This window comes from Oncorhynchus clarkii, chromosome 21 (assembly GCF_045791955.1).
Source record: "Oncorhynchus clarkii lewisi isolate Uvic-CL-2024 chromosome 21, UVic_Ocla_1.0, whole genome shotgun sequence".
In the NCBI taxonomy this organism is placed as follows: Eukaryota; Metazoa; Chordata; class Actinopteri; order Salmoniformes; family Salmonidae; genus Oncorhynchus; species Oncorhynchus clarkii.
The window spans coordinates 7,848,234-7,866,016 of NC_092167.1; the positions used below are offsets into that span (position 1 = coordinate 7,848,234).

At 38.9% G+C, this 17,783-nt stretch overlaps 1 protein-coding gene across 1 annotated transcript; it reads left to right on the forward strand.

The window, feature by feature from the left end:
- The first annotated feature begins 6,299 nt into the window (after nucleotides 1-6,299).
- On the forward strand, nucleotides 6,300-15,358 carry LOC139378443 (4-galactosyl-N-acetylglucosaminide 3-alpha-L-fucosyltransferase 9-like). The gene is made up of 2 exons (XM_071120618.1): nucleotides 6,300-6,383; nucleotides 11,104-15,358. Exon 2 carries the CDS (start codon nucleotides 11,113-11,115, stop codon nucleotides 12,259-12,261), a length of 1,149 nt encoding a protein of 382 aa, XP_070976719.1. The 5' UTR covers nucleotides 6,300-6,383; nucleotides 11,104-11,112; the 3' UTR covers nucleotides 12,262-15,358.
- The last annotated feature ends 2,425 nt before the right edge of the window (nucleotides 15,359-17,783 follow it).

Sequence of the window (17,783 nt, forward strand, 5' to 3'; positions counted from 1 at the left end):
TTACATTCAAAGAAATAAAGGATACAAAACTTTTCATAGCCCCAAATCCATTTATTTAGATTAAGTGACACATTTGTAGTGGTCGACAATGTGGTTGTGTGAAGAGTATTGTATGCCGGACGAAAAGGGGTGGAATGGTTTAGGGTCATTCCACCAATTTGGTACTTTCTTGAAGTGTAACTTGGTAAAAAAAAAAAATTATACTCAGTTTTTCACCACAAACCACTAGAACATTTCCAAGAAGAGTAGAATCAGCTCACCTGCTTTTACACTGATTTGACTGTTAATGTTCAAAGCTTCTTTTTTTTTAAAGAAAAAGATTTGATAAGGAATGGTTTTTCACCATATTAAAATGAGAGTTCAGTTCACGTAATAAGGTAGAGGTTTAAAATTAGAGAACTGAATCACAAATGTAACTTCAGAAATTAGCAGGTCGTTGCGTCAACTTTAATATCGAGGAATATTTCACGTTCTCTGGTCATGGTGCGACTCGACTTTCGCCATCAGGCGGACGACGGTGTCCCCTCTCTGATCAGTCTCACCTTTTTGTACTTTAACTATTTGCACATCTTTACAACACTGTATATAGACATAATATGAGATTTGAAATGTCTTTATTCTTTTGGAACTTTGTGAGTATAATGTTTACTGTGCATTTAGTTTATTTCACTTGTTTATCTACTTCACTTGCAATGTTAACATATGTTTATCATGCCAATAAAGCCCTTGAATTTAATTGAATTTAACATTGAGAGCAAAGAACCTTGAGAGGCTGACCCTCTGCTGCTCTCTCCCTTCACTGAGACAATGCCTTGTTCAAAACACCTGGAAACTCCCGACTTCAGTGAGTTCAAGACAACTGGGAACTCGACCCCACTAGGGAAAATCATTTTGAATGGTCATCTAACTCGGAATCCTCGGGTATCTTTCTAGAGCTCCGACTTTCCGACCTGAAGATCACTGACGTCATGATTTGACCTCGTTTTTTTTTCCCAGTTCCCAGTTGTCTTGAAAGCACCATGACCATCAGATGCCAGTCCAGTAAAATAAAAAGCTAATTATTTCAATGCAAGGTCCTCAGTGCCTCACAGTGCTACACCAACTGATCTATATTGTTTTCAAATTCAAACAACCACCCACCGACAAGCCAACTGCCAACAAAAAGAAGAATAAAAAGACAAAAACAAAGAACAACAAGACAACAATGCAGAACAAAACACATCCAGGACAATATTCAACACCACAAGGCCAACTGTGTGTGTTTGTGTGCATGTGTGTCCCTATTTACATATGTAACAACCTGTCTGTCTGTGTGTGTGTTTGTGTTGCGATCAAGTGCTTGCGTGGCATCAGCCTCAGCCAGATGTAATAATGTTTTGTTTTTTTACCTTTGACTTTCATATTCGACTGATCTATTGGTCTGAGAAATACAATATTGGCAGGCCAGACATATAGCCAATATGCTGTGATAATGCTTTAGGCCTACTGCCCAACATCATTCCTACAGAACTGTTTCTATTAGGTTAATGTTACATTGTTTAAGTCATGTTAAAAAACATCTGAGTGGTAGATCTGCTTGCTTTTTGACTGCGAAAGTGATCTTGACTCAGAAATGGTTGGTGACCACTGATTTGGGGTTTCTATAGCTAGGTTTCCAACCAATTGACCGTTTTCCATGCCAATATTCTAAAATCTGCATAAATCCAATATAGGCATTTTCCCATCAGAGTTGTTTCCACCAAATTGACATGTTGCAGATAAAAGTCTGCGTGTAAATACTTAGCGCACATACAAATAACTTTAGCTGTTAAATTCCCATATACCGAAAAAATACAAGTTAAAGGGGTTTTGTTAATTTTTTATCAATAATGACTAATTATGTATACATTTCAATCAGGACTGACTAATCAGAATACTATTATGTTACTGTATAGATGTATGAATTTTCTTTTAATCCTAGTACTGAATATAATGTGTGTAAATATAATCAAGAATTAGAACAATGACTGTCTGTTCCTTGGTAGAAATTAATGAGCTTATCGTCAGACTGGCTAGAATACTTACAGTGCCTTGCGAAAGTATTCGGCCCCCTTGAACTTTGCGACCTTTTGCCACATTTCAGGCTTCAAACATAAAGATATACAACTGTATTTTTTTGTGAAGAATCAACAACAAGTGGGACACAATCATGAAGTGGAACGACATTTATTGGATATTTCAAACTTTTTTAACAAATCAAAAACTGAAAAATTGGGCGTTCAAAATTATTCAGCCCCCTTAAGTTAATACTTTGTAGCGCCACCTTTTGCTGCGATTACAGCTGTAAGTCGCTTGGAGTATGTCTCTATCAGTTTTACACATCGAGAGACTGAATTTTTTTCCCATTCCTCCTTGCAAAACAGCTCGAGCTCAGTGAGGTTGGATGGAGAGCATTTGTGAAAAACAGCAGTTTTCAGTTCTTTCCACAGATTCTCGATTGGATTCAGGTCTGGACTTTGACTTGGCCATTCTAACACCTGGATATGTTTATTTTTGAACCATTCCATTGTAGATGTTGCTTTATGTTTTGGATCATTGTCTTGTTGGAAGACACATCTCCGTCCCAGTCTCAGGTCTTTTGCAGACTCCATCAGGTTTTCTTCCAGAATGGTCCTGTATTTGGCTCCATCCATCTTCCCATCAATTTTAACCATCTTCCCTGTCCCTGCTGAAGAAAAGCAGGCCCAAACCATGATGCTGCCACCACCATGTTTGACAGTGGGGATGGTGTGTTCAGCTGTGTTGCTTTTACGCCAAACATAACGTTTTGCATTGTTGCCAAAAAGTTCAATTTTGGTTTCATCTGACCAGAGCACCTTCTTCCACATGTTTGGTGTGTCTCCCAGGTGGCTTGTGGCAAACTTTAAACAACACTTTTTATGGATATCTTTAAGAAATGGCTTTCTTCTTGCCACTCTTCCATAAAGGCCAGATTTGTGCAATATACGACTGATTGTTGTCCTATGGACAGAGTCTCCCACCTCAGCTGTAGATCTCTGCAGTTCATCCAGAGTGATCATGGGCCTCTTGGCTGCATCTCTGATCAGTCTTCTCCTTGTATGAGCTGAAAGGTTAGAGGGACGGCCAGGTCTTGGTAGATTTGCAGTGGTCTGATACTCCTTCCATTTCAATATTATCGCTTGCACAGTGCTCCTTGGGATGTTTAAAGCTTGGGAAATCTTTTTGTATCCAAATCCGGCTTTAAACTTCTTCACAACAGTATCTCGGACCTGCCTGGTGTGTTCCTTGTTCTTCATGATGCTCTCTGCGCTTTTAACGGACCTCTGAGACTATCACAGTGCAGGTGCATTTATACGGAGACTTGATTACACACAGGTGGATTGTATTTATCATCATTAGTCATTTAGGTCAACATTGGATCATTCAGAGATCCTCACTGAACTTCTAGAGAGAGTTTGCTGCACTGAAAGTAAAGGGGCTGAATAATTTTGCACGCCCAATTTTTCAGTTTTTGATTTGTTAAAAAAGTTTGAAATATCCAATAAATGTCGTTCCACTTCATGATTGTGTCCCACATGTTGTTGATTCTTCACAAAAAAATACAGTTTTATATCTTTATGTTTGAAGCCTGAAATGTGGCAAAAGATCGCAAAGTTCAAGGGGGCCGAATACTTTCGCAAGGCACTGTATCTACACAGGAAAACCTTGGCTCGGTCATAAATTATCTAAAGTGGTGGGAGAACTATACTGCCATTGTACCGGGTGGAGAAGGGACGGGGCAGGTCGAAAACTAATGACGTCATTTTCAGTTTATAACCTGTTGTAAATTGTTTCATGTTCAGTACTCTCGAGAATAAACGCTACAGATTGGTTTTGAGACTGGTCTCTGTCCATTTTATGCAAATAAGAGTCTCATAAATTCTTAGGAGTGAACAAAGTGTTTAATTAAATTGGGTATTAAAACATGTAGGAATTTAATTCACGTAACATGTTTCCATTTCTATTTTAAACTCTAGGCCAACTGATGGTTTTGTCACAAAAATGGTCCGTAGGTTTAACAATAGTGTCCACTCTGATATTGGCAGGTGCACTCTAGTCAACCGTTTGTAGACAGTCTACTACATGATGAGATTATTATGGACCAACATTTGAGAATGATTTTATTTGTCAAATGGCAGCCAAGCTTCGATCATCATGTCACCAAAATAAGACCCTCAATATTTATTGAAAGGAGCATCTGGGGCGGCAGGTAGCCTAGTGGTTAGAGCGTTGTGCTTGTAATCCAAAAAGTTGCCAGATTGAATCCCCGAGCTGACAAGGCAAAAATCTGTTGTTCTGCCCCTGAACAAGGCAGTTAACCCACTTTTCCTAGGCCATCATTGAAAATAAGAATTTGTTCTTAACTGTCTTGCCGAGTTAAATAAAGGTAAATTAAAATAATAAATACATGACAGAGAAAAGAGGGGGGAACGTGTAATATGACTCGTTACCAAAACATATTAAATGTTACCCACATTAACATCATGTAATGTAAAATGTTACCCACATTAACGTCATGTAATGTAAAATGTGACCCACATTAACGTCATGTAATGTAAAATGTTACCCACATTAACGTCATGTAATGTAAAGTATGACCCATATTAACATCACGTAATGTACAAGTGCTGTTCCTGAACATCATACTGTTTTTGTATTTTTTGAGAGAATTGAAATTGATGTGAGAATGCAATGAATTTTAAATATTGTTTAAAGATTTGTGGATATTTGTATTAATGTTGACCACCTCACAGCAGCCACACCATTTCCACCTGCTTGAACAGTTCAGAATATGCACTCCACTGCCCATATCGGAGAATGAAATGCAATTGAATACAGGTCCACGAATCATTTTGCTTTCAGTGATGAGACATGAGTCTCTTGACCACATCTACATAGTTCCTGTTGCAGCATTGCTACACTGGTCAAGCCCACAAATTGACATGGTTCCTACTAGACTAAACCAGAAGCAGAATGTTACCAAAACGTGGGGGAGACATTTGTTGACCTAATGCTTATCGACCTACTGTCCAACACGCATTCCCTCAACACTCACTCATTGTCATGTCATTTGAAGAACTCAAGTTTTTTTTTTAAGGAAGAGAAAATTACTAATTTCATTGTGGTGATAAATCAATATTGAATATAATTTGTCTATCAAACGTAGTAAATTACAATAGAGGTGGTGGTGTTATGTTCAGTTTCAGTGTTGGTTTTATAACAGAGAATAAGAGACTAACCCACTGAGCACAGACGTCAATTCAACATCTATTCCACGTTGAACCAACATCATTGAAATGACGTAGAAACAATGTTGATTTAACCAGTGTGCTCAGTGGGAATGCTCTTTTGTTACACATAATCTAAATATATATATATTTTTAAATCCAAAGTTATTTAAAATACTTCATTCTTATCATGTATTGTTTTGTATTTTTGATCTTCTAAAATCAGGTTCTCTTAGTTGGCATAACCATGGATGAGTCAGACAATTTGAAACAGGTAAGGTCACTTGGGAATAAAAAGAATAAAATACTTTTCTTCTTCTTGTTACATCAGGTTAAGATCTCATCAAACCAGTTTTAAGCATAGGGGTATGACCGTGGTGTTGATGGTGTGTCTAGCTTTTGTCAGGTTCACAATCCAATGTCAAATTAGCATAGGTTGTTCTTCAAATGGAAAGTGAACTAGAAAGTTACTTCGATATGTCCATACAACTGGCATAGAAATGATATACAACTCAAAACAATGAACTTGGAGTACAACAGAATAATAATTTACAGTACAACAAATAGTAGAATTCACACACTACATGAAAGATACTGTACAAGACCAAAGAAGTTAAAGTTGTATGGATGCTGGCACAATACTGTTGAGGGCTCTATTTCTCAGGTAAAATCACCTGTTGATGGTGTTGATGCAAACACTACGTACTGTAGGCTACTCATTGTCGAGGGGGTGTGGACCAACCATTTAATTGCTCCTTCTTGTATTATATACAGTGTCTCTGACAGCTTTCAACAATAATAAAAAATGATTAGAAATCATTAGAGAGAATAAACTATGCTCCAAGTTCACTTTTTTGAATGTGGAGTTAGGTCTAAATAACTATGATGAAAGTAGACTCATACTTTGATAAACTTCCTGCCTGCATCAGACAACCAGGTGAAGAGGAAACGTAAATATCAGCCACACCTTTTTACCTAACCTGCCGTCTCCGAGAGTAGCTCGGCACAAGGCTTTTTGCTGCGTCACTCAGTCACTCACTGATCTCTACACCTGGATGGTATACGTAGACAGTGTGATACAATACTTCATCTTCTCCTGGCATTGTGGATACCAAGGTAAGTTAGACAACTTGGCTCGGAGGAGGAACTATTCATTATATTAGAAGTAATGACAATGTTTTGACTGGTTATGTATAACTGTTACTCTAAATAAGAGCATTGTGGGTAATCAAAAATCATACGGAATCTTGTACTTCACATTGATAAACTATTTGTTAATTTATAAATTGTAAAAAAAATATATATATATTTTATTTTTAATGTTAGTATCTGTTCATTAAAGATGACTTTGCCATATTATGATATAGTATAATAAGTGACCAGAGATCTTTTTGTGACAAGGCTAAGGAAAAGGAAGTTAAAGAGGCATGGGTCTTAGTTAATGATTGGTATGATTTTAGACTTTGATATGAGTTTTATGTGAAAACATGGTTGTACAGGTTGGTCTTTTCCAAGGGATTGTTGGTCATTGTTTGAGACGTATCGCTCAAAGTGCACTTGGCGTATTCACAGAGTAGCACAAGTGTACTTTGTTCAAAAATAGGGGTGATGTTATAATTTTTAATTTTTTAAAACTGGAAAATACTCTTCTGGAACATTCCAGACAGATCACACATAGTAGCTCCCAACAAAGCACTCAAGAGCCAATCTAGAAATGAACAAAAGTAAATTAATTTAGCCTTATTCTAAAATGGATTAAATAAATGTTTTTCCTCAGCAATCTACACACAATATCCCATGCCATCTCATAATACTCTCATGCCTCAGCTGGTTTGACTAGTTCCTGCGACTCAGCTAGCTCTGCAAGTTTCTGTGGCTCAGCAGAAGCGATCGTCCCGCTCCTGGTCCTCAGGATCATCCCTCTGGTCGGTGTCCTGCGGCAAGAGCCGCGCGTCACGGAGGGGTACTGTCACGTCTACTCTCTGGCGCTCGTTGTCGCCAGTTTACACATTATTATGCACACCTGTCACCATCATTACACGCACCTGCGCCTCATGAGACTCGCCTGGACTTCATCACCTTCCTGATTAACTCCACTATATCGGTCACTTCCTTTGGTTCTTTCCTCAGGTGTTATTGAATCTGTTTCGTGTCTGTGCGCTTTTCGTGTTTCATGTTTTGTACTATTTACTATTACCTTTGCACTCCCTGTACTTGGTTCCCGACTCCCAGCATACACATTACACTACAACTTCATTGGAGTTCACCTGTGGTAAATTAAATTGATTGGACATGATTTGGAAAGGCACACATCGGTCTATATAATGTCCCACAGTTGGCAGTGCATGTCAGAGCAAAAACCAAGCCATGAGGTTGAAGGAATTGTCCGTAGAACTCCGACACAGGATTGTGTCGAGGAACAGATCTGGGGAAGGGAACCAAAACATTTCTGCAGCATTGAAGGTCCCCAAAAACACAGTGGCCTCCATTATTCTTAAATTGAAAATGTTTGGAAACACCAAGACTTTTCCTAGAGCTGGCCGCCCGGCCAAACTAAACAATCAAGGGAGGTGACCAATAACCTGATGGTCACTCTGACAGAGCTCTAGAATTCCTCTGTGGAGATGGGAGAACCTTCCTGAAGGACAACCATCTCTGCAGCAATCCACCAATCAGGCCTTTACAGTAGAGTGGCCAGATGGAAGCCCCTCCTCAGTAAAATGCACATGACAGCCCGCTTGGAGTTTGCCAAAAGGCACTTAAAGACTCTCAGACCATAAGAAACAAGATTCTCTGGTCTGATGAAAACAAGATTGAACTCTTTGGCCTGAATGCCAAGCGTCACGTCTGGAGGAAACCTGCCACCATCCCTACGGTGAAGCATGGCGGTGGCAACATCATGCTGTGGGGATGTTTTTTCAGCGGCAGGGACTGGGAGACTAGTCAGGATCGAGGGAAAGGTGAACAGTGCAAAGTATAGAGAGATCCTTGAAGAAAACCTGTTCTAGAGCGCTCAGGAACCAGATCTAACATCTCTGGAGAGACCTTAAAATAGCTGTGCATCAATGTTCCCCATCCAACCTGACAGAGCTTGAAAGGATCTTCAGAGAAGAATGGGAGAAACTCCCCAGATACAGGTGTGCCAAGCTTGTAGCGTCATACGCCAGAAGACTCAATGCTGTAGTCGCTGCCAAAGGTGCTTCAACAAAGTACTGATGTAAAGGGTACTTATGTAAATGTGATTTTTCAGTTGTTTTTTTTAAATAAATTAGCAACAATTTCTAAAGAGCTGTTTTTGGTTTGTCATTGTGGGATATTGTGTGTAGATTGATAAATGTTTTAACCAATTTTAGAATAAGGCCGTAATGTAACAAAATGTGGAAAAGGTCAAGGGGTCTGAATAATTTCCGAAGACACTGTATATGGAGACTGTTTCGTTCCAAGAAAAAAGGGTTAAATACATGTAAATGTTTCCAATCTTTCTTATATCGCTCAGATACTTCAGAACACTTTTGTTTTTTTTGGGAGTCTCTCTTCCACACACTGAATCTGTTATTCAACGCGTTTGTTTGGGCTAATAGTGGTAAGGCCAAATACAATTTAGAAAATATATTTTTAATTTATATATATATTTTTAAACTTTAAGAGGTCTTCTAAATCAAATTCTAAATGATCCTTGGTATGACCTTCTTCAAACGATTCCATGTAGATTAGAGTGTGTCTCCAATCATCAGGCCCCTGAGGACTGCAGTTGTCCATCCCTGGTATACACTGTTTTCTGTACATACTGTATACATCGTCATACAGGATAGTCAGACTGTCCTCATGAATGCTGAATTTATCAACAGCACTGAACGACGCCTTAGTTTCACTAGTGATGCATTTTACATTCTTTGTTCCCTGGTGTATTGTCATATAAATAGTTAATGTGCTTGCTGAAATTAATTAATATGTCACCAGCTCTAGCGCTGAACGCTAGAAAATCCTGGGATCCTTGGACCCCCCTTCGGCCATCCTTTGAAAGCCAACATTATAACAGTCATATGAATACATTTAATATATCCTTTCATTTTATTGAGTTTATGGAGGTCTTAGGTAACATTAGAATATGAAAGAAAATGTATATGAAAGAACACCATAGCATGTTAATTCGTTTGTAGCTGCAGGCTATATGAACAAATGAAAAAAACACTAAAACCCCACAATTCAAGTGTTAATTGATTTCAAATAAACACTGTCACAAAGATAATTCATTTGTTAAAGACAGGTCTTAAGGAGCATCATGAATTTAAGGGAAAGCATTTCAAAAGAACAGAATGGCATATTTTCTATTTAAATATATTACTGTTCTTTGAGTGTTGAGTTCACGTGGAGAGGCACTGTTATTCAGAGTTGTTGGGTTAAATGCAGAAGACACATTTTGGTTGAGTCATTCCATTCTAGGTATCCCTCTTTCCCTTTAATTTTGCTAAAAAGTTATATCTTCAAATATATAGTAACTCAAAAGGTCATGTTTAAGAGTTGTGTGGCAAGGATAAGTGCTTTGGAACTGCATAATCTGCTCTTTCTGATACTATATAGACATCAAAACATCTTACCTGCTTGTGATTTGTAGGAGAATTTGAAAAAAGTAACTTTTTGGCCCATCTTTTACCTGCCTCTGTGTCAATTCCAAGCTGCAGCTGTTCATTGGATTTGTCATATACAATTTAACAATTGATAATATTCTCACCCATCAGACTATTGTCAATTTAATCTTGTCTTTATTATATATGTGGGAAACTAGTTTTGATATACATAGTTTAGTGTCAGGACAGACGCTGGGAGACAAGTACAGGGAGTGAAGATATAATGGATAAACGGACATGAAAAAAAACAATGTCTGGACGGGGAACAAAACAACATTAATGCAGACATGGTGAAGAAAATGAGGAAGTGACAGATATAGGGGAGGCAATCAATAAGGTAATAGAGTCCAGGTGAGTCCCATGAAGCGCGTAATGATGGTAACAGGTGTACGTAATGATGGGCACCTGACACCCTCAAGCTCAGAGAGGGGGAGTGGGGTCCATCATCAGCTGCACAGGCTGACTGCCAAGGAATGACCTGCAGTGATTGATGGGCAGGGGGAAAAAATGACGTCCTCTTAAAACTGCTTTAATTTATAACACAAATTATTTTTGTCACATTAAGATTCTGACAACGACAGTGTGTTAAAAAGATTAATTTAGGGAAAGTTAAGGACGGGGGGACATTAAAAAGGCTTCTGTTTTGACTCAACATGACGCTATTGGCTCTCCTAGTGTTAAACCGCTTGAGCTATCAACACTAACTCATCTTTGGAATACGCAGACTCCCTGTCAGCAGGTTACTTGAAGATATTTTTTATACTATTTATACTTTTTGTACTACAGCCATATTTGCATAAAACGCAATGCATTAAAATGGCCATAAACTTCAATGGTAAAACATTAAAAATTCTAGATGCTACATCAGGCTATCCTAACTTCAAACTGTCTATAACCTTTACAATTTTAACCTTAACAATATGAATTAGCATACGTTTGCATAAAACTTTCTTGATTTAATGCCAACTATCTATAACAACACAATGGAAGACATTTCAAATGTGACTTTTTAAAAACTTTATAGACACACCAACCCAACTTTCACATGCTCAGGCTATATAATACATTCAAGCAATCTTTCTATCTAACTACTTTTTCAGCTATAACCAATCACTACCATTATTATAATGTATTTCACATCCATAAATACTTGTAGTTGTTGTTGATATTCTAGAGTGGTTTTGATTGGTCTCTTTTCTCTTTCAAAGGGTCAAGCTATGTCCACTCCGGCTTCTCAGGGGGTTCTACGGCCTGTTCTGATTGGCTGTTTTTTTATGGCATGCTTCGTGGGAATATTCTTAATTTACTACAAACCCCAGATCAAGTTCCTTTCATGCCCTACTGACCAGGCATCCCACGAGGGGAAGGCTGGTTGTTCTCCTTGCCCTCAAATAAGTATGGCTGGGAACCACACAGGGCAAAAAACATACCATGCACAGACAGCCATTCAGGACGATGATGACGGAGACACAGACACTATCATTTTGATCTGGATGTGGCCATTTGGTCATGCCTTTGACATAGACTCTTGTGTCCACTTTAACATCAAAGGCTGTCACCTAACAGTGGATAAAAACCTTTACAGCAAGGCGCACGGTGTCATATTCCACCATAGAGACATCCATGGAGACCTGAAGAACATGCCCCAAGAGCAACGTCCATGGTTCCAGAAATGGGTGTGGTGGAATGGAGAATCACCGGCTAACACAAACAGGATCCCTGGTGTTGAACACTTGTTCAATTTGACTGCGAGTTATCGACTGGATTCTGATATCAAGGTTCCATATGGGTCGCTTGTCGAAGTAACCAGTGAGGATAAAATCTTTGAGCTGCCCAAGAAGGACAAATTAGTCTGCTGGATAGTGAGCAACTGGAACCCAAACTACAAGAGGGTACAGGTGTTCAACGAGCTCAGTAGGCATGTCAAAATAGAGGCCTATGGGAGACATTTTAGTAGATACCTAGAAAACGAAGACTACTCAAAGACGCTGTCCAGCTGTAAATTCTACCTGGCATTTGAAAACTCCATCTACAAAGACTATGCTACAGAGAAGCTGTTCAATGCTATGAAGTTGGGAGCAGTGCCCGTTGTTCTAGGTCCATCCAGGGACAACTACGAGCAATTTATCCCAAGGGACTCTTTCATCCATGTGGATGATTTCTCCTCTACAGAGGAGCTGGCAAAGAAGCTTCTCTTTCTCGACCAGAACGAGGAAGAATACATGAGTTACTTCACCTGGCGAAAGAACTTTAAAGTCCAGGGGTGGTGGTTTGGACTTGAGCACGCCTGTCGCTCATGTGATTACATTAGAAGAAATAAAGGATACAAAACTTTTCAGAATCTAAATAAATGGTTTTGGGGCTAAGTGACACATTTGTAGTGAGACATTTCCATGTAACAGGACCCATAAGCACCAACCTGTGAAGTTCAATCAATACAATGTTTTATAATGCCCTTTTTACATCTGCAGTTGTCAGAAAATGCTTCTACAGAAACTGAGCCTAAAACCTCAAAGAGAAAGCAATATAGAAGCACGCTGGCTAGGAAAAACTCCCTAGAAAGGCTGGAACCTAGGAAAAAACCTAGAGAGGAACCTGGCTTTGGTTGTGGCGGGAGGAGATTATACGAATACATGGGCATTAAGGCCAGATCGTTCTTCTAGATTTTCAAACATATATAGGCGACCAGTAGGGTCTAATTCTAATTATAGTGGTTATAGATGTACGGGACAATGTAGCGTGAAAGGGTCAGGGTTCCATAGCCGCAGACAGAACAGCAGAAAGTGGATGAGCAGCACAACCAGGTGTTTCCCAACCCTGGTTCTCAAGTACCCCCAGCAGTACACATTTTCATTGGAGCCCTGGACAAACACACCTCATTCAACTCATTGAGGGCTTGATGATTAGTTGACCATTTGAATCAGGTGTGCTTGTCCAGGGTTACAATAAAAATGTGTACTGTTGGGGGTACTCGGGGACCAGGGTCGGGAAACACTGACTTAAAACACAAAACCAAATCTATATCCATTGGAGTTGCTTACCAATGGATATAGATTACCAAGAAAACAGTGAATGTTCCTGAGTGACCAAGCTACATTTTTGACTTAAATCTACTTGAAAATATATGGCAAGCCCTGGAAATGGTTGTCTAGAAATAATCAACAACCAATTTGACAGAGCTTGAAGAATGTTTAAAATAATAAATGGCAAATGTTGCACAATCCAGTTGTGGAAAGCTCTTAAGCCTTGTTCACAATGCAGGCCTTAATGCTCTAATCTGTTTTGGAATACTGACTGTCCAAACAGCAAGTTAGTTACAAGTGACCAAATCAGATCTATGGGTGTTCAGACAGCAGTCATTTGCTGATAAGGCTATGCTAGTTGTCATAGTAATGACAGGTGTGTGTGTGTGAGAGCAGTAGTGTAGGCTGATTGGTAGTAGTGCTTCCTTTCACTCAGAATTTGCATAGCAAGCTAAAGTGACAACAATGCCTGCCATGGACGTTTCCCAGTTGATTTGAATGTTTAAAATCAGAGTGGAAGAACACTTTTAAAGCCTCAAAGGATAAGATGATCCAACTTGTCAAACTGTCAACTGAGTAGCTAGCAAGCAACAAGATATGCCAAATAACAGTCTAAAAAGCACTTGAGGGTATATAAATGACAAGTCACATGGCCAGAAATCCGATGTTTATCTTTTATTGAAAAATATATATATTTCACCTTTATTTAACCAGGTAAGCTAGTTGAGAACAAGTTCTCATTCACAACTGCGACCTGGCCAAGATAAAGCAAAGCAGTGTGACACAAATAACAACACAGAGTTACACATGGAATAAACAAGCGTACAGTCAATAATACAGTATAAAAAAGAAAGTCTATATACAGTGTGTGCAAATGGCGAGAGGAGGTAAGGCAATAAATAGGCCATAGTAGCGAAGTAATTACAATTTAGCAGATTAACACTGGAGTGATAAATGAGCAGATGATGATGTGCAAGTAGAAATACTGGTGTGCAAAAGAGCAGAAAGTAAATAAAAACAATATGGGGATGAGATAGGTATATTGGGTGGGCTATTTACAGATGGACTATGTACAGCTGCAGCGATCGGTTAGCTGCTCAGATATCTGACTTCAAACCACCTACGAAGGCTGTTCAGACTGCGGGAAAAATAACAGATTCAAATCGGATATGCAAATAAATAGGATTTGGGACACTTCATACCGCCAATGTGAACATTGCTTTAGAGACCTACCCAGAAAGTCACATAGCTGTATATCGCTGCCAAAGGTGCTTCTACAAAGTATTGACTCAGGGATGTGAATAATTATGTAAATGAGATATTTCTGTATTTAATTTTCAATTCAAAAATAATATATTTGTCATTATAGGGTATTTTTTGTAGATTGAGGGAAAAATATAGTTAATCAATTTTGAACTTACGCTGTAACACTATTTTTGTTTAAAATAAATAAATATATATATATATAAGTCAAGGGGAATGAATACTTTCTGAAGACACTGGGCCCTTTCCAAAGTTACCCCTGGACAGGGCAAACCACACCCACTTTTCCAAAACACAACCCCCACACCAACATAGGGATAACAACAGACCACTAACTTACTACCCTGAGACAAGGCCAAGTATAGCCCACAAAGAGTACAGGAAGGATGGGAGAGCTCAAGCAAGCCAGTGACTCAGTCCCCGCAATAGGGTCAGAGGAAGAGAATCCCAGTGGAGAGAGGGGAGCCGGCCAGGCAGAGACAGCAAGGGTGGTTAATCACTCCAGTGCCTTGATGTTCAACCTTCGCACCTCCAAACCTGACTGTTGAATGTTCTGTTTTTGCACACTGTTTGCATAATTGTTTCATTGTTTGGACAGAATATACTGCGATTACAAATGTGAAATATCATGTAAATGTCTATCACACTAATGTCTTGTCATGACAGAAAAGTAACAAGTTATAGTTACTCACATTTAAATCATTATTTGCCCAGATATCTGCTGATTCCAGTAATTATGTTATTGTTTCAGGGTAATAAACTGACAATACAAGAGCAATGGTTTATTGCACTGAACAGGATTTGAGAATGATGGATGGAAAAGAGGAACTCTGTTACCATAGTGTTCTTGTATTGTTAACCCTCTTGCACAAAGAATGTGGTATTACCATGAAACAATGCTGAAGGTGTTTCTGAGCAAATAGTGTTTGGAAAAATATAACTAGCAAATAATGTAATGTAATGTCAAATCAAATTGTATTTGTCACATGTGCCGAATACAACATGTGTAGTAGACCTTACAGTGAAATCCTTAATTACAAGCCCTTAACCAACAATGCAGTTAAGAAAAATAAGTGTTAAGAAAGTATTTACTAACATAAACTGAAGTAAAAAATGTAAACATTAAAACATTCTTATAAAAAGATAAGAAAATAGAAAAATAACAAATAATTAAAGAGCAACAATAAAATAACAGAAAAGAGCCTATATACAGGGGGTCCCGGTACAGAGTCAATGTGCGGGAGCACAGGTTAGTTGAGGTAATTGAGGTAATATGTACATGTAGGTAGAGGTAGTGACTATACATAGATAATAAACAGAGAGTAGCAGCAGCAGCGTAAAAATGGGGTGGGGGGTGGGGTCAAATAGTACAGGTAGCCATTTAATTAGCTGTTCAGGAGTCTTATGGCTTGGGGGTAGAAGCTCTTAAGAGGCATTTTGGACCTAGACTTACCGCTTGCCGTGCGGTAGCAGAGAGAACAGTCTATGACTGGGGTGGCTGGTCTTTGGCAATTTTTAGGGCCTTCCTCTGACACGCCTGGTATAGAGGTCCTGGATGGCAGGAAGCTTGGCCCCAGTCATGTACTGGGCCGTACTCTGTAGTGTCTTATGGTCGGAGGTCGATCAGTTGCCTTACCAGGAGGTGATGCAACCGTTCAGGATGCTCTCGATGTTGTAGCTGATCTGAAGACCCATGCCAAATCTTTTCAGTCTCTTGAGGGGGAAAACACATTGTTGTGCCCTCTTCATGACTGTCTTGGTGTGTTTGGACAATGATAGTTTGTTGGTGATGTGAACACCAATGTGGACACCAAGCTCTCAACATGCTCATGTAATGTAAAATGTTGTCACACCCTGACCATAGTTTGCTTTGTATGTTTCTATGTTTTGTTTGGTCAGGGTGTGATCTGAGTGGGCATTCTATGTTGGATGTCTTGTTTGTCTGTTTCTGTGTTTGGGCCTGATATGGTTCTCAATCAGAAGCAGGTGTTAGTCATTGTCTCTGATTGGGAGCCATATTTAGGTAGCCTGTTTTGTGTTGGGTTTTGTGGGTGATTGTCTCCTGTGTCAGTGTTTGTACCACACGGGAGTGGTTTCGGGTTTTCACATTTATTGTTTTGTAGTTTGTTCATGTATAGTTTTTCTTATAAAAAAAACATGAACTTCAACCACGCTGCGTATTGGTCCGCCTCTCCTTCGACGGAAGAATCCCGTAACAAATGTGTCCACATACGTAATGTAAAATGCTGTCCACATACATAATGTAAAATGCTGTCCACATACATAATGTAAAATGCTGTCCACAAACATCATGTAATGTAAAATGATGTCCACATACATAATGTAATGTTAAGTGTCCACAAACATCATGTAATGTAAAATGATGTCCACATACATAATGTAATTTAAAATGTGTCCACATACATCATGTAATGTAAAATGCTGTCCACATACTTAATTTAAAATGCGTCCACATACATCATGTAAAATGTGTCCACATACATAATGTAAAATGCTGTCCACATACATAATTTAATTTAAAATGCGTCCACATACATCATTTAATTTAAAATGCTGTCCACATAATTTAAAATGCGTCCACATAATTTAAAATGCATCCACATACATAGTTTAATTTAAAATGCGTCCACATACGTAATGTAAAATGCTGACTATTAACATTATGACACTGTTCTCTATTGTTAGAATTGGAATGGAGGTGAGAAAAAAATGCCTGCAAAAAATAGGGTAAATACAATAAAATATATATTTTTAAGTATTTAGTGGATTTGAAAATCAAGTTTACAAAATTAATGTTGACAGCCTAACAGGAGCCACATCAGATCAGTTCAGAATATGCCCTCATTCACCAATGCCCATATAGGAGATTGGGCCATTGTCGTTTTTCTGCTGGTCAAACAGAGCAATCCTTTTGCATGTATGTTTTTGTATTGTTTACCTACCAGCACAAAACAAAATAAACCATACAACCATACTGCACAGCATAGACGAGTGGCACAGCGGTCTAAGGCACTGCATCTCAGTGCAAGAGTTACTTCAAACTACAGTTCCTGGTTTGAATCCAGGCTGCATCACATCCGGCCGTGATTGGGAGTCCCATAGGGTGGTGCACAATTGGCCCAGTTTTGTCCAGGTTCGGCCGCCATTATAAATAATAATTTGTTCTTAACTGACTTGCCTAGTTAAATAAAGGTAAATGTAAAAAATAAATAAACTGGTTGTGTCCTTACTGTGCCTTTGAGTATCCTTGATAAGGGGAGGTGACAAATAAAGTTGTGAGAGGAATTTTCCACACGGTTATTGCTCTCTCGGTTCCCTGGGACGTCCCTAACCCCTCCCCCATTGAAGTTGTAATGTAAAATGCTTAGGGGTTAGTTGTACATCTTTGGATAGTGTTTTAGGGGTAGGGACGCCCCAAGGATTCCTGATAACACGTTCGAGATGTCATGTACTGGATACGAAATATAAAAAAACAATGTATGTGGCATCATGTATTGTTGGATGTTTTGTAAAAATGTATTTAATCTTTCACAAACGTCACATCCGTAAACAAAGAAGTCCCATGTGAAGCAGAGCCTACC

What these genes read in the sequence shown, in the direction of transcription:
- LOC139378443 (XM_071120618.1), top strand. Translation starts at nt 11,113, where the DNA reads ATGTCCACTCCGGCTTCTCAGGGGGTTCTACGGCCTGTTCTGATTGGC.